General features: G+C 35.8%; 5 protein-coding genes, 1 long non-coding RNA gene, 2 other non-coding genes and 1 pseudogene across 11 annotated transcripts; 6 read left to right on the forward strand and 3 right to left on the reverse strand.

Annotated features, from left to right (window-relative positions):
* The first annotated feature begins 1,213 nt into the window (after positions 1 to 1,213).
* On the forward strand, positions 1,214 to 4,418 carry LOC119999163 (vacuolar protein sorting-associated protein 55 homolog). Of its 2 annotated transcripts, XM_038846683.1 has the most exons (5): positions 1,214 to 1,382; positions 2,075 to 2,126; positions 3,693 to 3,732; positions 3,822 to 3,906; positions 4,010 to 4,418. In XM_038846683.1, the coding sequence occupies exons 2-5, from the start codon at positions 2,094 to 2,096 to the stop codon at positions 4,191 to 4,193; spliced, it is 342 nt and encodes a 113-aa protein (XP_038702611.1). In that variant the 5' UTR covers positions 1,214 to 1,382; positions 2,075 to 2,093; the 3' UTR covers positions 4,194 to 4,418. The 2 variants fall into 2 exon arrangements, with proteins under 2 accessions (XP_038702611.1, XP_038702610.1); XM_038846682.1 differs by lacking the exon at positions 1,214 to 1,382 and having other exon boundaries at positions 2,055 to 2,126.
* Positions 4,419 to 5,559: 1,141 nt separating this feature from the next.
* LOC119998924 (NAC domain-containing protein 90-like) lies at positions 5,560 to 7,925 on the reverse strand. Its single transcript, XM_038846398.1, has 3 exons — positions 7,489 to 7,925; positions 7,057 to 7,370; positions 5,560 to 6,248 (listed from the first exon to the last, which is right to left on the reverse strand). Exons 1-3 carry the CDS (start codon positions 7,643 to 7,645, stop codon positions 5,907 to 5,909), a joined length of 813 nt encoding a protein of 270 aa, XP_038702326.1. The 5' UTR covers positions 7,646 to 7,925; the 3' UTR covers positions 5,560 to 5,906.
* A 2,859-nt stretch (positions 7,926 to 10,784) lies between these two features.
* On the reverse strand, positions 10,785 to 12,510 carry LOC119998622. Its single transcript, XM_038845960.1, has 5 exons — positions 12,482 to 12,510; positions 12,035 to 12,371; positions 11,824 to 11,910; positions 11,152 to 11,598; positions 10,785 to 11,057 (listed from the first exon to the last, which is right to left on the reverse strand). Exons 1-5 carry the CDS (start codon positions 12,508 to 12,510, stop codon positions 10,785 to 10,787), a joined length of 1,173 nt encoding a protein of 390 aa, XP_038701888.1.
* Positions 12,511 to 12,922: 412 nt separating this feature from the next.
* Positions 12,923 to 13,893, forward strand: LOC119998386. The gene is made up of 2 exons (XR_005468229.1): positions 12,923 to 13,282; positions 13,517 to 13,893. It is a non-coding gene; the product is annotated as an uncharacterized LOC119998386 (long non-coding RNA).
* LOC119999199 lies at positions 13,526 to 13,650 on the forward strand. The gene has a single exon (XR_005468373.1). It is a non-coding gene; the product is annotated as a small nucleolar RNA SNORD14 (small nucleolar RNA).
* LOC119999204 lies at positions 13,876 to 13,999 on the forward strand. The gene has a single exon (XR_005468378.1). It is a non-coding gene; the product is annotated as a small nucleolar RNA SNORD14 (small nucleolar RNA).
* Positions 14,000 to 15,870: 1,871 nt separating this feature from the next.
* On the forward strand, positions 15,871 to 21,174 carry LOC119998747 (sorting nexin 1-like). 2 transcript variants are annotated; one of them, XM_038846148.1, is made up of 11 exons: positions 15,871 to 16,081; positions 16,219 to 16,353; positions 17,155 to 17,290; positions 17,927 to 18,060; positions 18,713 to 18,787; positions 19,035 to 19,194; positions 19,397 to 19,530; positions 19,675 to 19,743; positions 20,003 to 20,082; positions 20,612 to 20,672; positions 20,754 to 21,174. In XM_038846148.1, the coding sequence occupies exons 1-11, from the start codon at positions 16,070 to 16,072 to the stop codon at positions 20,958 to 20,960; spliced, it is 1,203 nt and encodes a 400-aa protein (XP_038702076.1). In that variant the 5' UTR covers positions 15,871 to 16,069; the 3' UTR covers positions 20,961 to 21,174. The 2 variants fall into 2 exon arrangements, with proteins under 2 accessions (XP_038702076.1, XP_038702074.1); XM_038846146.1 differs by having other exon boundaries at positions 15,872 to 16,081; positions 16,216 to 16,353.
* A 342-nt stretch (positions 21,175 to 21,516) lies between these two features.
* Positions 21,517 to 22,718, reverse strand: LOC119998623 (annotated as a pseudogene).
* Positions 22,719 to 23,597: 879 nt separating this feature from the next.
* Positions 23,598 to 26,013, forward strand: LOC119998748 (ubiquitin-60S ribosomal protein L40). Of its 2 annotated transcripts, none has more exons than XM_038846149.1 (5): positions 23,598 to 23,808; positions 23,925 to 24,011; positions 24,121 to 24,223; positions 25,551 to 25,620; positions 25,746 to 26,013. In XM_038846149.1, the coding sequence occupies exons 1-5, from the start codon at positions 23,706 to 23,708 to the stop codon at positions 25,770 to 25,772; spliced, it is 390 nt and encodes a 129-aa protein (XP_038702077.1). In that variant the 5' UTR covers positions 23,598 to 23,705; the 3' UTR covers positions 25,773 to 26,013. The 2 variants fall into 2 exon arrangements, with proteins under 2 accessions (XP_038702077.1, XP_038702078.1); XM_038846150.1 differs by having other exon boundaries at positions 23,603 to 23,808; positions 25,554 to 25,620.
* Positions 26,014 to 27,104: the final 1,091 nt, after the last annotated feature.

Below are 27,104 nucleotides of genomic sequence, written 5' to 3' on the forward strand. Positions count from 1 at the left end.
AATTACAGTCTCAAATCCCTCTAAGTAATTTTTTTTATATTTTTATGTTATTAGGATAAGGAGTTATGATTTAATGTTTAAGTTTTATGATTTACGGTTTAAACTTTAGTGTATGATTTATGATTTAGGGTTTAAGATTTGGAAATGAATAAACATTGTTTAGACGAATTTGTGCAATCGAATGAACGATCAATTTTTAAATGATTCTTATATGTTTTATATTTAAAAAAATTTGAGGGCGCTACCCCTCAACTTAATTGTGCCCCTCTAAATTAGTATCCTTGGTCCGCCACTGAATTGATGATGTACCCGACTATTACCAGACGTATGATGTAAGACTTCTCCCTCAATTACTTTGATATCGCCAAACCTTTATAAAAAAAATTAATTCGATATCAACTTCTCTTCCCTATGTTGTTGCTATTAGTCTTGATTTTATGTGTTTTTTTTGTTGGTCAAATGAAGTGAAGAAGAATAACGTTGGTTTAGGGATTAATCCTTGACTAATTTGGCTAGGTTCCCTACCTTAACGTACACATGACCATAAAAAAAAGGTCAGACGTTCTACTTTCTATCTAATCCACCCCCACATGACCATAACATCAGAACCTGCCAAGTAATTTCCATTTTCCACAACGTGCCTGCATCGACATTCCTTTATCTTTTTTTTTTTCCCTTCCCTTTTCGTTATTATAACTACAAGCCAGGTGACAAAATTATCCATACCATGACTGAATTCGTCCAACCGGATCAAATCAATTTGAATATAAATAACCTTTTTAATAGAGTTTATTTTTGAAACTTATAAACTTCAAAATAAGTTATGTCAATCACTTCACATAAGTTAACCTATAAGGTGAGAATATGAGGTAATCTGATTGATAAGGTTGTTTGCCCTCACAAAGAGATTGGAATTTGGATAATTTCCATCCACTATGATCTTCATTTTTTATTAAGATAATATTATATATTTTAATTTTATGTTTTAAATTAAATTTAAATATTTTTTTTAAAGTTTACAAACTAGTTTATATTATATGAGTTTTCAAACAGCTGACAATTTATTTCATAATTTATAATTTAATTTATTTTTCATAATTTATAGACTAATTTATTTTTATCTGATTTAAAACCGGATATTTGCTAAGTAATTTCCACAACTTGCCTGCAGTGACATTTTTTTTTTCCCACTCCTTTTTCGCTATTGTAACTCACTGCAGAAAATAAAAATAGAAAAAGAAAAGGCGAAATCGACGCCATTACGCTATCCCGATCCTTCCTGAGCATTTCTTCGCTTTTCCTTTCTCGGATTACAACCTTACAGGTTCGGGTTTCAGGCTATCAAAATTATTCTTTTGCAAGAATGGCGATGACTGTTGAGGGTAAGACGTTTCTTCTACTATATTTTTTTTTCGATCATTGCTTGTACTGTGCATCTCTTATTTCCCTATTGACTATTGAGTAACTATGGCGCCTACTCTTCGATCCTGATCACTATTCTAATTTGTTCGAATAAATTATCTATACTATGAGCTCAGAACTTCTCAATCTAATTAGCGGCTTAATTTTCCGTTCGATTAAATCTAATTTCTCTCTTATTTTTTCCAATAATATATGATGGAAGCTACTATTACATTAGGGTTTTCAGCACATATAGATTATGAGAAGAAAAGGCAGTTGATCAAAACACGTGCAGCGGCATATGGAACCCTAAATTCATGTCATCTGTATAAATTTGCCCTAGGATCTGTCTGAGAACAGTTTTCTGCTATACCAAGTACATTGTGACTATCCTCATTAACAAGTTATATTTCCCCGTTTTGTAGTTACATTTTCTATAATGTCATTTGTATAAGATGGGAACGTATGCATTTGCTAGAAAATATTTTGGTTTATTCTAACAAAGTTTGGTACTCCTTGTTATTTCTTATGTGGTGCATTGCTATTTTGTGGCGGCTGGATGATTATTGTGATGTTATCCCCTGCAGTGTAAGTCGGGAACTTTGAATTTATAATTTTGACTTGTTTTGTAACTCGGGTTGAATAACTTTCAAATGGATTTGTTTAAATGCAGGCTTGCCGGGCTTGCTTTCATGTTTTCAGCTAGCATTCTGCTACAAATCCTGGTATGCCTATTCTTTATTTTGTGGCCATGAGGTTGTCTATCCCATCTTGTTATAAATTTTCTGATTGGCAGCTTGCCATCTTTGAGGTCTTGAACTCTTTGACTTTTGTAGATAGTTATACCATTGAGAAAAGTTGCTGTTCCTTCTGCCCTTTTGTGTGTACATTGTTATTTCGTTTCTTAACTGTAGTGGATCTTGAAACCTTTTCACACAGACCCATTTGAAAGATGTTAATATTCATCCTTAGTGTAGTACAATGGTGCATCAGGAAGAGAGTACTTGCTCATGTATATATTCATTGCATCTGCTTTACCCATCAGTCCATCACATATGGAGATATGCTCTAGTATCTTGGGGATTTAGACTAACTAAGACTTAAACAGACATTGACGGAGTGGAAACTTAGCAAAGGTAGGAGAAAGAGATGATGAGTTGGTTAAAGTTGAGGGGCAATATATATCTAAGCATTTGCTTTATGGGTATTTTGGTCAGTAATCAAAATGATGAGGAATGACTTGTTCAACGTAGAGATAGAGGTACGGTGGTGAGGAAGAACTATAAAATTTGTATAGGAGAGAGTAGAATGCAGCAAGGAAGATCTAAAAAAAACTTGGCTTGAAGTAATAAGAAATGTTATGAAATTAATAGGAGTGGATGAGTGTACGAACCATGATAGAAATGAATGGAGAAAACGAATACACGTGGTGGATTCCCGTTGATGTTCTCACAAACTTATGTAGCTGACTGGATAAAGGCTTTGATGATGATGAGGAATGAAATAAGATATACACTAGATAACCAAAGAAGTTATGGACAAAATGGAAAAGCAAACAAGATTTAAGTTTACTCTCAAGACTCTAGGGTAAAACGATTACTGGGCTATCTCTGCAAAGCATAGGTCCTTGTGCTCCTTGAAAGGATTATAAGTTGTCTGTGCTTATGTAATGGAGGATGGTTCTTCTGTCATCATTAGTCCGACTTACACTATTATACATCAGAACCTTGTATTCTGTAGAGCTCACTAAAGGTTAGCTAGTGGGGAGACAGATTACTTGGCGGACAGAGGAGTGAACTTACTACTTTTATTATGAGACTTCATATTCCTTCTTATCACTGCATAAACAGAGATCCTTGGCTTCATTGAAGTTCTCTTGAGAGCGAGTAATTTGGGTTTGGGAAATGGAGCGATGGAGGGTGATGCTTCTATAACTATCATTTTTATTTGGGGTCTAAGAGGGCTACTACAGCGATATTGTTCTAATGTTTCTGCTTTAAATCTATATTTTGATTAATCTTTGTTCCATACAATTTGTTTCTAGGGAACAAATTGAAACACCTTCATGACATGCAATTGAGGTTTGATCTTCTACATTTAGAGGGGGGTTTGTTCTTCCTGTCACTCTATCGGGCACAGTGCTCCTGAGTAGGGGAGGGAAACTAGAGAGAGAGAAGCATTGAAACTTTTTCCTTAAATGCCTTGTGAATCTACTTGTATTCATTTTCATCTATCTGTTTATTTCACTGATTTTTCTCTTCTTTCTATAATTTGGGGTGATACCTTGATAGGCTTGTGCTCTATTCAACAACTGGTGGCCCATGTTATCAGGTGAGGAAAGCATTAAAATTTGGTTATGCTATTCACTAATAAGGACTGCATTTGACTTATTGATGGCATATTAAGTATCGCTTATACAGCTCTCATGTATGTGATCGTGCCTATGCCTTGTCTCTTCTTTGGAGGGGGGTCCACTCAGTTTTTGACTAGCCGGGATGGTGGAGGGTGAGTAATTTGACACCATTTTCCTTTCGCAGGTCTTCCTCGTGTGTCATTTTCATATATAATTCCTCATTTGATGTGTTTGCTTGAAACTGTTACATTGCAGCTGGGTAGATGCTGCTAAATTCATGACTGGAGCATCAGCTGTTGGAAGTATAGCCATTCCGATCATCCTCCGGCATGCTCATATGATCGAGACTAGTGCTATGTTCATTGAATTCACATCATTTTTCATATTTGTCTGTACTGTCATGTGTTTCCATCGTGCCAGCCTTGAGGATGACTGGTGACTTATCTTATATCCGTTAAATTCGCAGCTGAGTTGCGTCCTGTATTATTGACTAGTTATGGCAATCAAGAATCTGGGTCAATGGAAAAGAAACCAAAAAATCCCTCCTTTTTGTATATCCTCTTCTTGTATACCTTTTAAAGGCACTGACAAACGCATGCTTTTTTTGATTGACAGGGTTTCCCTAGTGGAGCTGATTATTGCAAGTAAGATAACTACTTCACAAGTGTTATGAACTAAGTTATGCTTTTGATTATTTGGCTCCAACAAGGAAGTGTGTAAATTTTTGGCAAGTAGAGTGATATGACAAAACCACCATTCGGGTGATAGTCTAGTTGATGAATTTCTTTGAGATCAAACCGTATGGGTTCATGAGGTTCAAAGTTTAAATTCCATTGGAAACAATACTCTTATGGTCATGTGTTGTTTTTTAGCTCAATTTACTCTGTTGTCATGTGGAAAACTTCTATACAAAAGGATGAGATATTTCGAGTTTAGGTTCATATAAACTGTTCAAAGGATAAGCTTGGATGATGTCATTCTCAATTACTGGAAAAATGACTAGACATCCTGAAATCAACTTTTTCTTAATGGAGAAAAAGTTGAGGACAATCAAATCCCATGTTCATTGTTGTGACATTGCGGAAGAGTTTTGGGGAATACAGACTTCAACCTTCTTTGATTTTCTACCATGTGCTGGTCCAATTTTGTCTTTTACTGCTACTTTTGATAAAAATGGTTGACTGTCAGGAGAGACTAGAGACAATAATGGAGGAAAATTATTTGTTTATTCATGGAAGGAATAAGTGTTCAACTAGTGTGAAAGCATACCCAGTTACCCACACATATGAACCCTCCCAAGTCTCACTACATGTGTTGAGTCTGTTGACAACTTCAGAGAAGTGTTCAATTAGGTCATATGCAACTATAAACAAACTTGGTTTGGAATTACAAAACTTATTGTCATTGGCTAATGACCAATAGTAGAAAGAAATCTAACTTTTTTAAGGAGATATCATTTAATGCAATTCAACTATACAAAATAACCATGTTATTCTAAATTTACCATTATTTATGACAATACTTCTTTGTTTTTTTTATTGAAACAATGATAGTTAAAGTTACAATGGTAATTTTGAAATACAACAATAAAATTGATAATTAATGAAGAAAAATGACACTAGTTTTGAGACATCCCAAAATCTTTCCATTTGTGGATGGAGCTTTCACTATAGCTTAGTCTAGAGGGAATTTATGAACATTACATTCATGCATAACTTCCATACTAAGGTTAGAGCGATGAATAATATTAGTCTAGGTATTAATTACACGGCCTTGACTATCAAGTACAGATTAATTGAAATTGAAACAATTTAGATTGAAAGCCTTAATATCAAAATCATCAAAAAGTATTAATTTCCAGCATAAATTCCACTCCATATCTAGAAATTAATTACATAAGTATATAAACATATGTAACATTCCTACATACATAGAAGTATTCTACAAAAGATTTGATTACTTTATTTAGCTAGTAAATCCAAATCACTTCGTCGCTTCATTTTATTATTGAAAATGATAAAGAACACAGCAGTTCGGATCCCAATTATCTCAGTTACTGAATTGGATGCACATGATCCAAGTGAATGCGTGAAGTTCACATGCACATGATCCAACTAGAATATGAGCTGCTGGGATCCCTATCATTTTTGTTTTACTGCATATCATAATCCCAGTCAAAATGTTCCAAATCCCAGACTGCAGGTTCATATTCCATAGCTTGCACCCCCATAGTACTGCTTCCTGCAGCAAGAGCTTCCATAGATTGAGATTGAAAGTGGTTGAGTTGGTCAAGATGATCTCCTGAGGAAGAACTATCAAGTGAAGTTGTTCTCTCCTGCATTAACAATGGAGATGCTGTTGTTGCCTGATCATCAGAATTACCCATGTGAGCTTGCATTATTGCTGGCCTATTCGTTGCCAATGGACGTCTGTCAAATGCTCTCAATGATTTTGATTTCTTGTATATCCGGCACAAACTGAATTCTTGCCTTAACTGCAAAATATCAAATTAATGAAGCACCGTCATACCTTACCGTTATAGTCTTTATTAATTACTACGCTCTATACTGTCAAGACTAAAAATCCAATATCGGTATGACATAACCTAGCCGAGTATTTTATTAGCAAAACCCAGCTCCTCTCACATTGAAGACATGTTTTCTAGGTCTAAGAACCAATGACGATGGCCCATGAAAACAAATCCGACATCAATCTGGCATAACCTAGTCGAGTGATTTATAAATAAAGCACAACGTTTCTCACATTAAAGGCATGTTTTCTAAGCCTAAGAAACAATGGCGACAACCCATGAAGATTAGAAGAATATATTTGTATGGATCAGTGGCCCAAAGCGAACAATGTATTTGGGCCGATAATTTCAACATACATATATATAAGTATAACTACTTAGTAAACTACAAAATGGAATCAAAATTTATTTACTGCAACATAAAATAATGAACAAGTTCTACCTAGGGTTTCTTTTTTTCTTCTTTATATCTCACAAAATGAATAAGTTGTTTTACTCTTTAACTGCTACATCATTCAAACTATACATAATAAAACATGCTGGGATAGGATTATATTGTATCATAATATCTAGTCGGCTACATATATTATAACATACCATTAATTTGACAAAAACAGTAAAAAAAAATCTCCAACAATCCTACATATCAACAAGAGGTGATTCGGTTAACAATCAACTGGGTTAGGTATATGTGTGTCAAATGTTCAATTCCAATGAGAAGCAAATTATATATATACACGTATAATTAAGTTGTAATGAATGAATGAATTACCTTTGGAGGTGCAAGAGCACAAGCAGCAGCACCAGTAGTGGTAGAGGGTGCTCCACCTTGTATGGCTTTATACTCATTCATCTTCCACTCAGTTTTGGTTCCACTTGGAGCTCTTCCTTCATAAAACACCATCGTCCTTTTTACTCCAATTATTCTATGATTCGAGGAATAAACATATCCAGGAGACCCAGTTGCCTTCCAGAATCCAGAATCCGTCAGCCTCTTCGGCCTCCCTCCCCGCGCCTCGCTCTCTTGTCTCGGAATAAAGAAGAACCACTGTTCTGGATCTCCATGGCAAAGAGCACCCGCATAACCTGCACCGAATTAATCAAAAACAATTCACACCCACTCACATAAACTGATGATATCCATTTACATATACATATATGTGTATATTCAGAACATGAAGCATTCATAAAGAGAGATTTGTACGTGGAAGTTCAGATGGGTTGAAGCTGTAGATGTCAAGGGTAGGAATCACCCGGTTAAGGTCATCGACCCTGGTGTTTTCAAGCTTGTTATGGAGATAAAACGACACCAGCTCCTCTTCGGTCGGGTAAAATCGATACCCAGGCAGCAAGTTTTCCATGATTTCTTCTTGCAGACACAGGTCAAGTTTTCTTTTTCTTAGTAATTCATTAATGGTGATTGACTGATTGTATAATAAATACAAGGGAAGTGTAGTGAAAGAGCATGAAAAGTTACGCGAAAGACGAGTGAAATGAGAAAAAAAAATAGAGAGAAGTGACAAAAGTACATGGGTGTTTATTGCTTGGAAACTTCAAAGAGCGTGTGGAAATTTAAAGAAGAGATAAAATATGACCATTTAATGATAGAGATACGAACTGCAGATATCCCGATTATCCCAACAGTTAGTATCTCTCAGTTATCTTTTATCTCAGTTGGTTGTTGAGTTGTACGCATAGAATTTCATGTGCATCATGTAGAACATATGGAGCTCAACGTTATTCAACTTAGCAACGGGGATAACTATTGGTATCCCAGTAACAACTATCTTAATTATCCTTTGTCTCAACTACTGTTGAGTTGTATGTACAGAATTTCACGTGTATCATATGAAATATGTGAAGCCTACGAATTCATTTGAATCATGTGTGTTCAATTCAACATCCGAGGTAATTGAAATAACAGTTGTTATGATCTTTATCATTTTCACAATATGACGCTGACATCGTACTATTTATTTGGAATTTGTCACCCTAATGTATTCATTGGTCGGCACAATAACCTACAAAAACACGTGTATTCTACTATACGCATATACCAAAATATAACTCTATTTCATAAATATATTTACACCAGACCAGATCATAGCATTTTGTTGTGAATAAATATGGACTCAGAAAGAAATATATTTTCGATCACCAAGGCATAGTTTTCTTATGATTTACTTCACTTATTAGTCATGCACTTGCGTCAACTTAATTATTTTTTTATTGGGAAAAAAAATACTCTAATAGGTGAGAATGCATGATTTGTATGAATGAAATATCACATGCATGTCCAAGTATAATCTATGTCAAGACTTATTAATACATTTTTTCTAGGCCTAAATACTACGGAGATGGCTCAAGAGAACAAATCTGTGCGAGTCCATAACCTATAGCGGATAATATTTATTGATGTGTTTGGGCTTGGATTTCTAATGGGTGTTGGAGGGTTTGTTGTAGCTCTTTTGGAGCACATGGAATTTTTTATTTAATTTTCAAAGATTATAAATGTATAGTATTCGGTTTAACGAGCCCAACGACATATTTTTTATTTGAAACAAAAATCAAATTCATTGCGATCAATATATCGAATGTTTTGAATTTATATCCGATGGTCTAAAATTAACATGCATTTTTTTTTAACATTCGATATGATTTTTCTTTCGAATAAAAAAAATACCGTTGAATTTATTAGGATGAATACTACACATTTATTATTTTTTAAAAATAAAATAAAAATTTCTGTTAACTTAAAATTGTATTAAGCGGTACCTGCCGACCCTAATTTACTAATTTCCAATCATCTATGCTATTGAAAATTGGAATAGTTAATTAATTAATTAATTAATTAACTTTGTGCTTGACTTTGAACCAAAAAAGCGAATTAACTAAATATAATAAAAGTTAAATTGCACTCCAATCCGCGTCGTGGAGATCAACTTGGATGGTTTGTCTCTTTCTGTGTGACCGTGAATTTAGGTTAAATTCTACAGTCAATGAAAAGTCAACGAGACTAGACTCTCATTCTTCCTTTCAAGTTTTGGTTTTTAGTGGGAGAGTCTTTTGGGAACAATTTCCACGCACTACTTTTTTTTTTTTTTTGGATAATAAGAAAATTTATACTAAAACAAACCAGCACAAGTTTCACGATACATTGAAGAGATTCCTCCTCTATAAACATTACAAGAAAAGACTCAATACAATATCTTCCGCAATAACTTGTAGAGTAAGGAGATATAATTCTTTTTTAAAAGTAGACAAAGACTTTGAAACAACAAACATTTTATACTATGGTGAACTGCCTTGAAAGCTCCTCAAATAATAAGATTGGAAGAGCATACGCTGAAGTCTTGTGATATTTGTCTCGCAATCTTGATTAGAGCTATCAAAAAACAGACGTCGCCGTCAGAAAAACTCACGCAAAAAAGCCTAATATGAACGAAAGAATGACAAACTATTTTCACACGCTACTTTGAAGTCAAAGTGATTAATATATTGTATAATCTATAAAGTGTGAACACATGACTCCCACACGTTGGCATGACTTTTAACAAGTTAAAGTAACTGATTTTCAAAAATGGTTAGGATCTCAATATTTTTTGTCGCAACTATCCCAAATATTGAGATAGATATACAATGTGTGTTTGTCAGAGCGGTTTTGTTGATTTTAAATACTAGCTATTAAACTTTGAGAAAAAATTGAGCTTAAAGCTGTGAGATGTTTGATGAAAATTTTACTGTTGTTAGCGGTTAAGATGTATAAAAAACTTATTTGTATTAATTATTATGAATGAATAAACATAATGATTTATAAGTATAATTATTAATTTAGAAGGATTTTATAAGTATAATTATTAATTTAGAAGTATATCTTATTTGTATTTTTTTCATTTTAATTACTTTATTTCAATATAAATATTAATTATTATAATTATAAATGAATAAATATAATTATTATTAATTTGTAAGTATAATTTTTATACAGTTATTAAGTTTTAACACAATTTTTATTAAAAAATTATTAAGTAGCAGTATTTTCTAAAATCGATTAACTAATAAAAACTATAATTTTTGGGTGGGTCCCATGCTCAAAACAATAATACTTTATACAAAAAGTGTGGGACCCACACAAAAAAATTAAAAAAAATAAAGCCTCGTAGTGTTTTCAAATGTTACACTGCTGCACAACAAGCTCCATTCGTTTTGGTGTGTTAGAGCATCTCCAACCCACAATACTATTTTGGGGGACAACCTCTCCCCTATTTTAATCCAAAATCTATTTTAGGGGATCCCTATTTTAATATCACTCCAATCACATCCCCCATTTCAACATCACATCAAATATTTTATTATTTTTTAATATAACTACTTTTAACTACCTTCAAGTTTAACTTATTATTAATAAATACAAATAAATACCACCAAGTCATTGTATTAAAAGTTAATGTCAACAAAAGACATGAAAATAAGATGACTACAAACCACAAAATCATCATATCAACACTCACTCAAAGCTCGTTTAGCTAATATCTCTGCCTTGCGACTCTCATAGTATTTTGCTAAACTTGGAGGCATATCAGTAGTGTTAGTAGTCATGATTCTCTCCTCTTCCTTATTCTTCTCAATATCAATCATTTCTTGTTTTTGCATATACTTTTGCTTCTCAATATCAATCAAATCTCGTTGTTGCGTGTACTTCATCTTCTCAATATCAATCAACTCTTGTTGTTGCGTGTATGCTCTCTCAAAACGAGTTTCTCTTTTTGTCAACTAAAATGCAAGCAATCTGTTAAACAAAAAATGCAACCACTATATTAAATACAATGCAACCAATCTGCCAAATAAAATTAAAACAATTTTGTACCTTGTCTTGATCAGTATATCCACTTTGTTGTCTTCCTTCAATTTTTGCATAATGTCCACAGAACTTATTAACCTCTCTTTGTATTTTATCCCACCGATGTTGCAGTGAACCTTTGGTTCGGAATATATTCTCACTTTCCTTGTTTTCATTGAAGTATTTTTCAATCCTTTCCCAATATGCTCCTAACTTTTGTTGGTTTCCAATCACCGGATCTAAGCAAATATTTAAGTACGCCGAAATGAGCATCATATCATCATCTATAGCAAAGTTGGATCCCCGTTGATTCTTCCTAGCAATGGAAGAGGTATTGGAAGGGGTATTGGTGACTTGAGGCACATTGGGACTATACTCATTAACGTCACCATAATCTTGGGTAAACAAGGGATCATCGGTACTTGATCCTCCACTTAATAGGCTGGTGAAGTATGAACTGTTTTGCGAATCCATCTACATGTGATAGAGACCAATGCAACCATCAAAATTCAATTACAAACAAAGATTACAGGTGTTCAAGAACTAGAACTATGAAAAATCGGCCAAGTGATCTAAACTGCTTTTTCAAGTGATCATTAAATGTAATCTGATACTAATAGGCATAATAAACTAATATGTAATCTGATATAGATCGAAAAAAAAGGCAAAAGCATGAGATGAGATGAGATCAAGACATACCGATCGTATAAAATGCAGGGGAAGACACAAATCATCAGAAGCAACATCAGATACAGTCATAAAGATCACATAAATGGCATGGGAAGACTGAAGACTCAAAGGCATGAGATGAGAATATGAGATATAGTTGTGCTGGTGCTTCACCAATGCTCAATCGAATGCTAGTAAAATGTTTAGAGAAGGAGATGGAGAGAAGACCCAAAAATCATACCTGGTCAAATGCTTCAAGGTGATGGGAGAGAGGAGGAAAGCGCAGAGGCAGGCGATAGTTACGAAAGCTTTGATGGTGCCGATCTAAGTGGTGGTGCCGATCTAGGTCAGGAGAGGAGCAAGGTCGCGCGAAGATGGAGAGAAAATATGAAGGAAAGAGAAAATAATAATTTTTAATGTTTTGAGGGAGAGTGGAGTCTCCCCAACTTTGATCAAGATGTGAGAGTTTCCTTATTTTGCGGGTGAATATGAGGGACCGGTTGGAGCAATCAAAATCAAAAGTGGTCCCCCAAAATGGTATTTTCTCTAATTTGAGGGTACCGTTGGAGCTGCTCTTACTACCCCGTTTTACGGGCGACAACGCCCAACTTAATAGCCCGTTTGGTGGGGTGGGCTCGGAAACACACCAACAAGATCCATGTGAAATTGTAGGTTACACATGACTCACATGATCCATATGAAATCGTATGCGTCCATCTCAACATTTTAAATAGTCGAGACATAAAAACGGAACTCTCAATCCTTGAGACTGGTGAATGATTCTAGTGCTCAATTCTCTCCAACGGATTTTTTTTTTGATAAATTGTTAAATCATGCTAGGTCTTTGTTTTTAAGATAAGCAATTTAGCAAAATCTCTCTCTTGAAATTTAACTAGGCCTTTTAGACATTAAAAAAAAATGTACAGTGTAGAGCCTAAACTATTTGAATTTGTTGGGCCTCTACTTGGGCTTTTAAGAAATGAGCTAGCCCAATAAACACCAACCATTTGGGCTTTTAAGATCGTTGCGATAAGCCCATTTATGTTGGCAGTCCACCATGAAAAGCGGAAGGCACGCCATATCCATATATAACCAGAATGAACTCTCACATTTTAGCATCAAGCGCCGGTAGCCGCCACGATTAGGGTTTCTCACAGCGTTTCTTTTACAATTTTAGGGTTCCATTTTCGACTGAACACAATCTCTTTTTCAGTTGAAAGCGCAGCCCTTAAGATCGCCTTCCTCGACAAAGAATGGAAGCGTTTTGAGTCATAGCTGCGCAATATCAACCAAAATTCATTTTGGGGTTCTCATTAGGGTTTTCCTTTCGAGTTTCCCTTATTATCTCACCTGAAGTTTCTTAATGAGGCAATATCTCTGCTATTCCCTATTTTTTTGGGCGCAAAGGTATGTAGTTTCATAAGCTGCTATATCTATGGTTGCTTCCACTAAACGGGAATTCGCAGGTCCATTATTGTCTCAAATTCTGGTGAGAAACAGTTGGTAATACTATTTGAAATCTCTGAATTGCCCATTTCTTCATTTTTTAGTTGTCTTAGATTTTGAATTTTAGTAGTTTTTGACCTCTATTTTATTGATTGCTGGTAAGAATTGGCTTGCAACTGTTTGTCTCAGTTTGTACTAATTTATTGGTTGTTTGATCTTATATAAAGCATTCTCTGAAAACATTTTTTTTAGTAGTTTTGTTTGTTTTGGTGGTTAGATAACTCAAGGTCGATGATGATAAACTTTTAAGGCTTGTTTCTCAAGACATTCGCAGTGGCTGCCTGAGAACTTTCGCCTTCGCCAGGCTTGAGAGTTAGTGCTGCTATAATCCTTCCTTGGATGTCTGAGGCCTTACTCTAACCACTTCTAACAACGTTCTATACTTCTATAATTATACAAAGTTTGTGCTGCTATATGAACATGTCGGTTCGCAGTTTTGTTTTATTTTTAAAATGAAGTATGTTGTTTCTTGTCTGTAAGAACATACCATGATTATTTGCTAACACATTGTACAAAGTATACCTCTAAGAGTTGAGTTTTCTTTGGATGATATTGGTGGCTGGTTCGAAAATACAAGGTTGATGATGATAACTTTGAAGGCTTGTTTCTCATGACATTCGCAGTGGCCGCCTGAGAACTTTCGCCTTTGCCAGGCTTGAGAGTTAGTGCTGTCATAATCCTTCCTTGGATGTCTGAGGCCTTATTCAAACCACCCATAACATTGTTTTACAATTATATGCTGCATAGTTAGCTTATGCGAAAGGATTTTTAGTTTTTGCAATGAAGTATGGTTTTTTTCTGGTTTGTGAAAACATACTGTGATTATTTGTTATTCAGTGGCGTGTTACAAATGTTTGAGCATGGCAAATGAGCTCAGTTATTCTGTTCATATTGACAATTGATATTTGCTGCCATATCCTTGGATATTTGAGGCCTTATTCTAACCCCATTTACCTTCATTTTAAAATTCTTTGTGGCATGACTAGCATTATGATAATGCAATAGGAAAGCTCTTCCTTTAAATGTGTTTCCAAGGCACGCAAGAAAATTGCATAGAAGTTGCTGTTTGATGATTGCTTGGTATTTTGAAGGTTGCCCTTGTGTTGCCTTTTTCCTAGTATGCTAATTAGATGCCCAAGAGATTTTTACCTTAATTTGGTCCCAGGGCATGCGTAAATCCTTGTCTGAAATTTGTTTTTACAATTTAGCAGTCCATTCTAATTCTCTATTCATTTTTGGTGTGGGATTTGAATTGTACATGAGAGGTGGCTCGCGCTTTCTAAGTTGAATTGTTTCATAGTTTTGTTGGTGGAATATCTGATTACTTGCCTCCATTGTAGACTATAATGGTTTTTCTTATTTGGTACATGTAAAAATAGAATGCAGGCCTTTGTGGTGATGGTTGTATTTATAGTAATACCAACAGTTCAGGTAAGAATAAACTGCCAGGTCTAAGATTACGAATCATTGAAGGATATAGGGATTGGCCAAATTTCCACTGGGCAATGTCATAAAAATATTGGCTCACATCATGGGTCGTATTACGCTGGCGATGAAGTCTCTACGGAGGGAAATGGGGTTCTCATGAATGGGCTGAGAGCTTCAGCCCATGGGAGTATGGGATTAAGAAAACCTCCAATTGAATAGTCCGTTGATTTGAACTCTTCACCTTGACGATATGCATCCGTTCTAAGTCACATCTATAACCAATTTGTTATTGTTCCGTGATTATTATAACTTTCTGTAACATAAATAATACCTTAGTAAAATAACTAAACAACGCATTAATAAATACGAGCTAATTACAACAAATTTATTATTAAAATGATATATGTCTATAATTTTCTTATCCACAAATTTACATAATCTAGGTGGCAAGCAAAAAAGATGTCACATAGATTAAAAAAAAAAAATTTATTAAAGAAGTTACATATGCATGTCATTATGGATGTGTAATGCTTCCGAATTTATTATCAATTAAACAATCTTACTTTGAATGACACGCTTGATTTGCCGAGTTATTGGCGGGCCTATGAATTTATCCTACCGTTCTCATGTTATAAAATAGGAAACAATCTCACATCTATACAGGCCTTCTTTAGACATGAAAATGAAAAATGAAGATGATAAAGATCTCAGCGGTTGATATCTCAATTATCCAAATTACGAGTTGGACGAACATGTTCTAAGTGAATTCTTGGGTTTCACATGTTCCATATGATGCAATAAAATTTTGATCTAAGTAAATTCTTGGGTTTTGCATGTCCCACATAATGTAATAGGATCCTATGTTTATAATTTAACACTTGGGATAACTGACAAGTCTGGCACACCAGTGGCTCGGATCTCTATCCTAACCAAAAAAACATATCATAGAAAAATAGCTCTTATATTTTTCATTTATTTATGGAAATAATTGGCTCTTATTTTGCTTATTGTATTACCTTAGTTAGTTGGATATTTTTTTTTTCCTTTTTTTTTTAAAAAAATATATGTATTAAGAGGACACGTCTACTAGGTTGACAAGTGTCAGTAACGGCGTCTAAATCACTAGAGTCGCTGTTGTTGCCGGTGACGGAACATTCACGTCAAACTGCAAAGCTTCGCGCGTCTCGTACCTTCCATCCTTAATTAACTGATTTAACTCTGGTCCCGGAAACCAGCCAACGGCGGATTTTAGCATAAAGGATCGTTCATTCTTCGACGGGTCCGTCTCCCTGCGCTCTCCTCTCTTCTTCCTCGACTCGACTCTCCCATTCCCCATCAGGCCATGATTCCGACGGTAATCATTAATCTGCCACTCCTTCCAGTTGCTTATCCGATTCGTTGAACCGATTAGGTCAATCGATTTCTTGTTTGGTTTGTTGTGGTTAGTATTGATTTTAATTCATTTTGATAAAACTCGACATCGCGCAGCAGAGAACTTTATCTGGGTCGTCGCAGAGCCCTAGATCTCCGTCATCGCAACAGCTCTATCTATCTGTGTCGGTGACTGATCCTGTGAAATTGGGCAATGGCGTCCAAGCGTACATTTCGTACCGAGTTATCACCAAGGTAGTTTCTCTTGTTTTACTCTCTTTTTTTGAGCTATGTTTATGCACAATTCATTTAAGTTATTAAACTAGGGCCAGGGATTAGGTTTGGATTATGATTGCACCCATAACTAGTTGTAGTTAGGTGATTTTCTGATTCACAGCAGAGTTCGTGTCTGCAAGAATAAGGAGAGGGAGTTGATAGGGGGGAATGTATTTTCACTGTATATTCCCTCGCCACTACTGGTTCCATTGTAATTCCAATTCCCATTGAGATCCCCAAGAAGGAATACGCTATTCAGAAACCGTACATTAGAACTACACTGATGTTTGCTAAAGTTACTTTTATGGTTTAATGAGTCAATATCTTGTTGCCATAGAGGTGTATTTAATATCACCTGTTCAAAATCTTTTAAGTAAATCGTTGATTTTGTCTTTATGCTTATGGTAAAATGTAAATTTGCATAAAAGTAAAGACATCTTTATTTTCGTTGGTATCGATGGATGTTTCGGTTTTTGTGTTGATAGGTCTTTCTGAAATTAAAGCCCATTGATTTGGGAAAGTAGCATACATGAGCTGGCTTGCCCTTTTGAAAATGAGTATACTTTGGGAAGTTACATTATATTGTTTCTTACTTAATTTATAGTATATATTGTTTCTTACTTAATTTATAGTATATATTTACCCACAAACATGCATTAAATAGAGTTACCGATTTATTTATCATGAGATAATATCTGTGGTGGTTTTATCACTTCATTATTTGAGTTTAGACTCATTGTTCTTATCATAATGAAAATTAGTTCCTTATTCTTTTGGCAGACAAATTTACTTGAATACCAAGGGCCTGAAAAGATTGTCATTCGGCGTTATAGTGATTTTGTCTGGCTACACGATCGCCTTTTTGAAAAGTATAAAGGCATTTTTATTCCTCCTCTTCCGGAGAAGAGTGCTGTCGGTAAGAAATTCATCTACCCTAATAACATTGTATTCGTTTCGGTTTTTAAATATGAAACTTTGATGGACTTGTGCCATAATGATATTTACCTGTTGGGTTTAACTCACGTGTTTGCTATCTTTGCATGTATGCCTTGGTAATTGGTAAAAGATTTTCAGTATATTTGTTGAAGTTGTGTGGTAAGGGAGCTTGACAGTTTTATTGCCGGCCTAAGTTGGTTTGTCCCCAACTTTGTTAGGGGTATATTGCATTGGACTTGACACAAATTATGCGCATTGCTGTCTTGTTTTACTGTTTTAATTATTCTATATTCATAAAAATGATCTAAATTAAAATGTCCCGTGAGAATAGTCATTTTTTTCTCTCCCCTACCTTGTAATTATTTTATGGTTCTTATTGTGTCTTAGTATTCATTCAACTTTTATATTTTCACTATGTATTCACCTCCATTGATATTGCAGCTTGTCTATGGTTATATGGTTATATAGTTTGTGTAGATTGGTGCAAGTTTATGGATGTATTTTTTAAAATGAAAAGGAATTTCATTCAAGAGCCCACCAATGAAATTTGGTGCGGTATCAATGAGTAAGAAACATATTTTGTTGTGCTTGGCTTATTTCTGTCTCCCTCATGCAGAGAAGTTTCGTTTCACTACTGAGTTTATTGAGATGAGGCGTCAAGCATTGGATATATTTGTAAACAGGATAGCTTCGCATCATGAGCTTCAACAAAGTGAGGATCTGAAGACCTTTTTGCAGGCAGATGAAGAGGTGACGCATCATTTAAATTTGGAGCTTTCATCATTACATTTAGCACCTTTCTTTTGAACGGAAAAATTAGTTTTGCACCTATTTAGTCACCTCAGAAGCAGAATAGCTATTATGCAGACTTAAGAACTGTATGCTGAATGATCTCTCATCCACACACCAACTAGCAATTGCAGAGGCAGTTCTGAGTTCTTCTGATACGTGAAGTTTTTCGTTATGACAGACATATAAGTGATTTCTTATAATGATGGTTCCTATAAGAACTTCTATGCTGGACCAAGAGAGTATCTATTTTCACTCTCTTATAGTTAGGCTGTGTGATCAACTTGAGACAGCCTTTTAGAGGAAGGTGCTATTGACGGGGTAATTTCTGGGCTAAGCAGCTGACTCTGTTGCCTATCCTTGCCTCCTTGGCAACACAGTTTTAGAATCCCGTGTAATAATTAGCATATGATTTTAGTAAGCTAGCAAATAGTCTTGGTCACTTGCTTATCACTGAGAACCTTTCTGGGCAGAATGCATCACCATATGCCATTTGCCTTGTGTTTATTGAAGTTGATAGTTGCAAGGTCTGTGAAAATAGAAACGTACTTTTACATCTTTAGAGTTGGAATTTGGTTATGAAATTATTGTTTTTGACTTTACTTTTTCACAGACAATGGAGAGATTAAGGTCTCAAGAAACTGGACTTTTTGGGAAGAAGCCAGCTGATTTTTTGCAAATCTTCAAGGTATGGTTTGTTTGACGCAAATTATTGTTGTGTGGCTTTTTTGGAATTTGAGATTATAGTCGTATTTATATTTGTCATTTATTGTCAAATGAATTTTTTTAAGGATTGATTTTCTATTGTCGTAGAAGTGAGAACTGCTTATATACAATTACTTTCTTTCCATTAATATGGATTCGTTGTTGAATGCCTGATTGCCAATTTTCCTGGAGACACTGATCAAACAACTAGCACTCTAACTATTTTGCAGGACGTACAAGCTAAGGTGAGTGATGTGGTTCTTGGCAAGGAAAAACCTGTGGAGGAATCAAATCCTGAATATGAGAAGCTGAAACATTACATCTTTGAACTTGAAAACCATTTGGCTGAGGCTCAGAAGCATGCATATCGTCTAGTAAAGAGGCACAGAGGTAAAAGATTTGAAAGCACAAATGATTTCAATATTCGTTTTCTATTGTTGTTAAGGTTTACCTTGCCTTGAGAGCTGGGGAATGTGGTGGTCGGTGCCCCGTCCTGGTCTTCCTTCTTTCTTCTAGTTATTCATTTCTTTTGGCCTCATAGTTGCATCTGACCAATTTGCATGGACTGTATCTTTGCATTTTGTTCCGTCAGAACTTGGGCAATCTCTCTCTGAGTTTGGAAAAGCGGCAAAACTCCTTGGTGCTTGTGAAGGAGATGCAATTGGGAAGACCTTTTCTGAGCTTGGGTTAAAATCAGAGACTCTATCTGTAAAGCTGGAGAAGGAGGTAGGCTGTGTTTTATTTGAAATTGCTCGAGTTCGTGCTGTTTGTTTGTGCATACATTTTTTGGCTCTGTGGGTTCATCTTCCGTCTTTCAATTGGATAGATTGTTATATTAGGTATTATGAGTGCCTCTACATCAATGCGCAGGCCCACCAAATCCTTATGAATTTTGAAGAACCTTTGAAGGATTATGTCCGTGCTGTGCAATCTATTAAGGTGATTTTGGCTTCTTGACTAATTTTAGTATTGTTGTCCACAAAATTGAAGACATATGTCAAACTATAACTGTTGAGTCCGCTAAAATTGCTGATGCTGGAATTTTTTAAAGAAATAATTACATCCCCTGCACCCCGCAGGGGCAAAAAAAAAAAGCTTAGAATAAAAGACCTCCTAACCTTTTCCTTTCATCTTTACCTTTCTGAGCATTCTTATTACATTTGTGAAAACTCACTCATTATTCTGTGTTGTACAACAGGCCACCATAGCAGAGAGGGCGAATGCCTTCAAGCAGCAGTGTGAGCTGGCTGAAACAATTAAACTGAAGGAGATAAATCTGTATGGTTTTTGTCAACTGATCTTTTTGTCTTCTGTATTTTACTTTGTCTGTCATTCCAAAGGTCTTTTTGTAAATGGCCTGGTGTTGCAAAAATAAAAGCTTGCTATACCTGATAGTAGTGCCCCAGTTGAGGCATGGTAATTGTTCATGTCTGATGTCCTGTGTGGTGATATGTTTTGCATAAGTTGGAAGAGATGTGGCATATGCTTTGATTTTGCATATTGTGATCCATAAAGTTTTCACATATCTGGCATGGCTAAGGAGGTATTCGACATTGAAATACCTTTTTGCATGAATGCAGTACTGGGGTACAGTTGTTTCTTTTTGTTGTGAGATGCTTATTTTTCAAATGCTCAACTTCTTCAACTATTTTATTTGTGAGGAGAAGCATTGAGTCTAAACTTTTTCTTGGGTTAATGACCTGGGTTTCTTTTCACTGGTCCATGCATCTGCTTGTTCTGGTGTTCAGCCTTTGCTTGTGGTCGATTGCATCTTTGAAGTCTATAATTAAAATTTTATTGAATGCAGCCAGAAGCTCACGCTAACCAGATCAGATAAGGTGGGAGAAGCTGAGATTGAATGCAGGGAAGTAAGTTAGTTACCATGTGCATTGTTAGTGTATCCTTTTAGAGAACTTTGTTTTCTCACTAAATTAGGTTTTATGGCACAGTTGAAGGCAGAGAGTGAGGAAGCAACAAGAAGATTTGAGACAATTGTGCGGCTGATAAATGAAGAGATCTCGCGTTTTCAGGAGCAGAAAACAATGGATCTCGGCACTGCCTTCCATGAATATGCGAAAGGACAGGCTCGTCTGTCAAATAATATTGCAGATGCCTGGCGAAGTCTCCTTCCCAAGCTTGATTCTTGTTCTTCCTGATGAGCAGGTGCCTTGAAGGTAGCAAAATCCTTTTTCACTTCGGTCTCGGGAGTAACTTGGGAAACTCCTGGTTAGTGAAAACTTGGTTTACTTTACTAACTTGGTGTTCCATGAGGCAGTTGGGGTGGTGTACAAGAAGTGGCTATTTTCCACTTTCTTAACTTTTTTGTACAAGATACTTGTACTCTTCAAAATGTCTTTTTTTTCTGCAGCAGGATTGATGGAGCAAATGTCACATTTTTAGATTACAAACAGTTTGTTATAGGTTGGAATTTTTTTTTTTTAGAAGGGGAGGGGATTTAAACACCCCATCCTTACTACTCCAACTAATGGCTCGGGTGTTATAGGTTAAAATTTTAATCAACGAGTTCATTTAATTTAATCATGTTTTTGCATAAGATATTGTCCGTCTTTCCAAGTCCTATCTATCATATTTATTATCGAGTTTAGTCAAAACATGTCGTTATCATTACTTTAAATTATGATTAGTTGAAACAAAACTTCTTAGCTTGGTTAAATTAAACTTTTCTGCTATCTAGTTTGATCCAAACAACCATTTATCCACTTCAATTTGAATTTTTTGCAACAATAAACAAAACAGTGAAGCTCAAAACATAGGGAATGTTATTTTTTGGGCTGTTAAGAGGCTTTCATCCATCTCCAAGGAAGAAGATTGTTGAAAGAACAATTCCCATTTGCGACCACGCACATAAATGCTTCAGCTAATACAACATTCAGTAAGGTCTAAACTTCCTAGCAGCAGGCAGTTCGCATCTGCTGTGTCCGCTTTTTATCCTCTGCTCAAACTTGCTTTGAAGTGTCCAAATTTCTGCAACAAAAAACACATCAGAGCTTTGCTTTAAATTCACATTGCTCAATGTGAGAGAGAGAAAGGAAACAAGTAAAAGTCATCGTACCATTCCTTCGATCTTCTCTTTTCTTGAATCGATAGAAATCAAACCCAACTACTTCCATCTTCTTCTTCTTCTTCTTGGTCATCTTCTCCTCTACTGCGGCCTGGGCAACAGAGCCCACAGTAATTCCACTTTCAGAATCTGTGGTCTTCTTCCTTCCTTTGTAATGCACAACAACCGTCCATCCCCCTTCTGCAGCTTGGGCTTCTCTTTCCTTTCTTTCCTGTGTGATGTATAACTGGGTTAATGAAAAATTAAGCAATAGCTGCAAGTCTGCTACCATATATAACAGTCGGAAAATACAAACTTGAACAAAGAATGTGTGATCCATACAGAGCCTGCCTACATACATGTAAATATGCCGAGTCAAAGAATATTTTGAAAAGCAAAGAGACAATGATCAGCAAAAACTGCAACGCACCTGTTCCAGTCGTTCCTCTGTGAGCACTTATGAAGTCATCAATTCTTTGTTGCAAGAACCTCAAACCTGGTCTACTTTGATGATACTCCATTATCCATTCTGCAAAGTACGCTCTCAATGAGACAGGGAGAAAGTCGAAAAAGTCTGACACAATTCGACCAAATGCTTAAACTAACACTGCCTATTGACTTGGGTTGGGGGAGGAGAGTGGCGATTCATCGGTGCCAAAAGTGAACATGTATGTAAACCCTTTAAAAAGTTGAACTGGGATCAACAAACACAAGATTATGAGCAGCTACATACTGATTAATGTATTGTCACCAGTTCAAAATTCTTACTTTTCTCATCACCAGAAGAAGTATGATAAACATCATCCTGGTCAATGTCCACGTTTTCGTTCAGAAACAAATCACCTTTCTTCATTGTGTCACCATCGTTCTTTCTTTTCTTCTATGCTCGCTTGGATTTACCTTCGAATTATGAAAGAAAAAAAAAACCCAATTATTGGGGGAAAAACAAGAATACTAACTACATTTTGTATAAGAGTCGTATAAAGTCTGGACACCGAATTCCACCATATTCAAAATTATGCAGCAGATCCAACACACAGAGTTTGGAAAACAAGGAGCTTGAATCTTACGAAAAACGGTGTTAATGGGGTTCATCGCGACCTGGTTCTTGGCAGCATCGCAGATGAGACGTTCTGAATCGGTGAATCCAACGTATGAAGGCGTCTTTTTGTTACGGTGTTACCTTGGTCGTTTGCGGCTTAGGAAGCCCAAGTAAACCAAACCCTGGTTGTCATCTGGGCCTGGGCTCATGACTTGACTACCGTGTCTTTAAAAGCCCATGTCAAAAATATTTCTAAACCCCGAATTTTTTAGTAAGGGACCGGGCCAAATTCACTTCCAACAGTTAAATTGTGCGGATTCCACCAAAAAAGATAGAAAGAAAGGAAACCTAGTTGTAGTCTGCTCTTTTCGCCAACCTAATTGATTAGGGTGACGAGAAATCGATTTCAAATCAGTTTCAGATTGAGAATAACAGTACGTATTCATGAAATATTTATATGTGTAGATCCTAATTTGGATTAGATTTCGGATGTACTTAAATCCGGATAAATAAATTAGATACAATAATTTAATCTAGGTTAGAGTCCGGACAAATAAATTAAATAAAATTTATATGTTTTAATCCACATCCGATTTTAAACCAACAATTTTTTTATGTTTTGACACATATTTTTAACATATAATTTATATTCAAACTTAATTTAATCTAAATCTGATAAATGCCGTCTCTCTAAAAGCCCATCTAAACCGAAACTCTATTTGCCGACTATAAAACCCTAGCAAACAGGGTCACGTATACAATTTTACCCTAGGTTGGTTGCGAACAGAGCGAGGAAAGATGCAGATTTTCGTGAAGACACTGACCGGCAAGACCATAACTCTCGAGGTAGAGAGCAGCGACACCATTGACAATGTCAAGGCTAAGATCCAGGACAAGGAAGGTATTTACTAAGACGCTCATCTCTCTCGTTTTATTATCCTTTTTGCTTTTGTGTTTCTCTGATTTCTGTTTGGATGCCGAGAAAGTGAGTAATTCTGTAATATTGAACTTCATCAGGGATTCCACCGGATCAGCAGAGGTTGATTTTTGCTGGAAAGCAACTCGAAGATGGTCGTACTTTGGCTGACTACAATATTCAGAAAGGTCGTTCTCTATGCATTGTTTTGTTAGATTTCTTGCGATTTTGATGTGAGAATTATATTTAATCACATTAGGTGACTTCCTTGACTTGTTTGATTTTTGACTGGCTCAGAGTCGACTCTGCACCTTGTGCTGAGGCTTCGTGGGGGGATCATTGAGCCTTCTTTGATGGCTCTGGCTAGGAAATACAATCAAGAAAAAATGATCTGCCGCAAGTATGTTATTTGATTATTTCTTATCTAATTGCTTAAAACTAACGTAATTCTCTTATGAGATTACCACATTCGTTTTAGATTTTCTTTGTGCATTTCCCTACAATTTTTTGTGTTTTTATGCTGGTATAACCTCGTGTCATATGCGCCTCTCATACTAGTGTATGGTAGCTAATGATAAAATTATTGCACTTGTGATGGCCTTTCCTTGCTTAAAGATTTAGAATACTGAAAGTCTGATATTGGCTTTATGTTCAATGTTGAAGGAAGTGACTAAGCTTTTTTTGCTGGTAAAGTGCAAAAGAGGTTATAGGATTTCCCAAAGTTCATTTTCATGCTTTTAACTTTATTAGCTGAGTTTAGGTTTTATTTGCAGTTGATTTTCGTGGATGCTACATCACAATCCTATTCTAATTTGTTAGTTTTTGATTTCGTATGTAGATTCTATCTGGCAAGCAAGCTACTGTTTGTATTTTCATATTTAGGTTATATTTCTCTGGAAAATGGTTTTGTCACGATTAAATTTATTATGGGACTGTGCAATCATATTGAAGTTCCCCCAAAGTGATAGAATTTAAACAATTCAATTCTATAAGAGTATGGCACTTGATTGACTAAATTATTTTTGAAGAGGTTCTCTCTCTGTCCCAACATCCCCTTCCCACCATTTTTGCCATTAGTTTGCTTTTAGTTGGATAAATAATTCTAATGGAAACTCTTAAGGTCTTATATTTGTGTCTTCTATGTTTGGAGCGCCTTCCATTCATGGCTCAAATGTTTTTGGTGTTGATTTTTTCTTTTATTGTGTGGACAGTTGAACTCTGTTTTGGTTTGAACATTGCTTTGGAGCATGTCTGTTACCTCCTATTGATTTCTGTAGTGTGATTTTGTCAATGTTAACTGTTCTAAATTTCACGCGGTTCGTTTTCTTTAGTGGTACATTTTTTCTTCGTTTACGATTGCTTTTTATATATACATGAGGTTGCTTGAAACAGAGGACATGAATTGTTCATGAGAAGGCTACTTAGTTTCTGATATGCGGTGGGGATTGGTAGATTAGTAAACGGGCTTTTGGTGGTATAATGACTCCATTTAGGAGCAGTACTGATAATTTGGCCAAATTGATGTTTGATCATAATTGGTTGCACTTGTGAATGATTTAATGGAGGGGAGGGAATCAATCCCGGTGTGGGTGTGGCTTTGGTCACTATTATCAGTTCTCATAATATTGTTCTTCTGTACTGCCTACTTTGTGTTTATGTCTGCTTGTCTGGTGAGCAATTCTTATGTACTCTTATGTGCTACACTTATGAATTTAATTTTTGAGTGGCAGGTGTTATGCTCGTCTGCATCCTCGTGCTGTGAACTGCAGGAAAAAGAAGTGCGGTCACAGCAACCAGGTCCCTTGCCACTCCAATTTTTTGACTTGACAACATTTTCATTTATGTTTGGCAGAACTTGATTTGCTTAGAACTCTTAATTATTATACTCTAGAGAGCTGAAGCCCCCTTTTCTTCCCTTGCAGTTGAGGCCCAAGAAGAAATCCAAGTGAATAATGGTATGGCTATCTAGAGTTCCATCAAAGAGGATCTTGGTGTTGAGTGTTTTCCCTGTGTTTTGTTCTTTATGTTCAATTAAACATGTGGATTTGGAGTTGAACAATGAATAGCACCTTATTTTGGTAGATTACTATGGCATCAAATTTGATAGCATTGTTTTTGTTTTATGTTCAATTAGACATGCGGATTTGGAGTTTAACAACGAATAGAGCTTCGTATTTGTCGTGCGCCGAATTTTTGTTTCCCTACCTGTTCTTTCAAGTGAATTAGAGTGTTTTTCCACTCAAATAAGTAGATGATGATGGTTAGGCTGGTGAATGACATGTTCAATTGCTCTAGTTTTCGGCTAGGGGCTGCATATTGAAACTGTCAAGTATAATTTCTTTGCTCCAAGGTTGGGTGGGAAAGTGATTTCTTTACATTATTGATTTTTTTTTCCAATGTAAAACTCATTCTTAATACCAGACTTTACTTCCCTTTCCATCTCTTCATTTGATAGCCGGAGGGATGCAATCCCCATATACCACCCACTTAATAGTTAGAAATTTGAACACGTCATACTCCTAACCGTACTAAACTAGCAATGAAAACATCACTAGCCTATACAATGAGCCACGAGGCCAAGTGAGCCTCCTAGTGTTGTTTGTTCTCAGTCCCATGAGCCATGATCATGACTAATAGTTAACCACAGGTACGAAATTGGTGCATCACTCTCCATTGTTGTGCAACCAAACGGCCCCCAACTGTTCCCATGTATTTTTTTGTAAAGAAGAAAAAAAAACACGCCCCTTAGGGGACTTTCATTAAAAAAAGGAATATGACTATTTGTACTCTACAAGTTACTAAGTGCACCCTAATTTTTCGTAAAAAAATCTAATCTTATAACATCTCGTTTATCCATACGCTTTTCAACATCAAATCACATTCTTCTTCATTCTTGTCAGCTCCACCTTCTTCATCCTCCAGCTTACTCTCTCTCGCCAATCTTACTGCTCAAATCTACCAGCAGCATCGATCTACCAACATCATCGATTCACTCTCTTTCCTCTCCCATGGCAACGACCCCAACTCCTCATCCCTCTTCTTCTCTTCCAAAATGAAATCTCAACCAGCGGAGAGTTGCTTTGGTTAGGGATTTGATGTTATTTCCTTCTTGGGTCTTCCTTTTTTTCATTAAAAAAGTGTGTTCTTTTTGTGTTTTTGTTCTTTCTCCACTCAAGTTTGTTTCATGTTAGAGATATGTTGTGTAGAATTGCTTGGCCATTGCAAACTTGTTGATGATGAGACTGTAGAGAGCTTCATTGGGTTTTTTTTTATCTTTCGTT

Source organism: Tripterygium wilfordii, chromosome 5 (assembly GCF_013401445.1).
Source record: "Tripterygium wilfordii isolate XIE 37 chromosome 5, ASM1340144v1, whole genome shotgun sequence".
NCBI classification, from domain to species: domain Eukaryota; kingdom Viridiplantae; phylum Streptophyta; class Magnoliopsida; order Celastrales; family Celastraceae; genus Tripterygium; species Tripterygium wilfordii.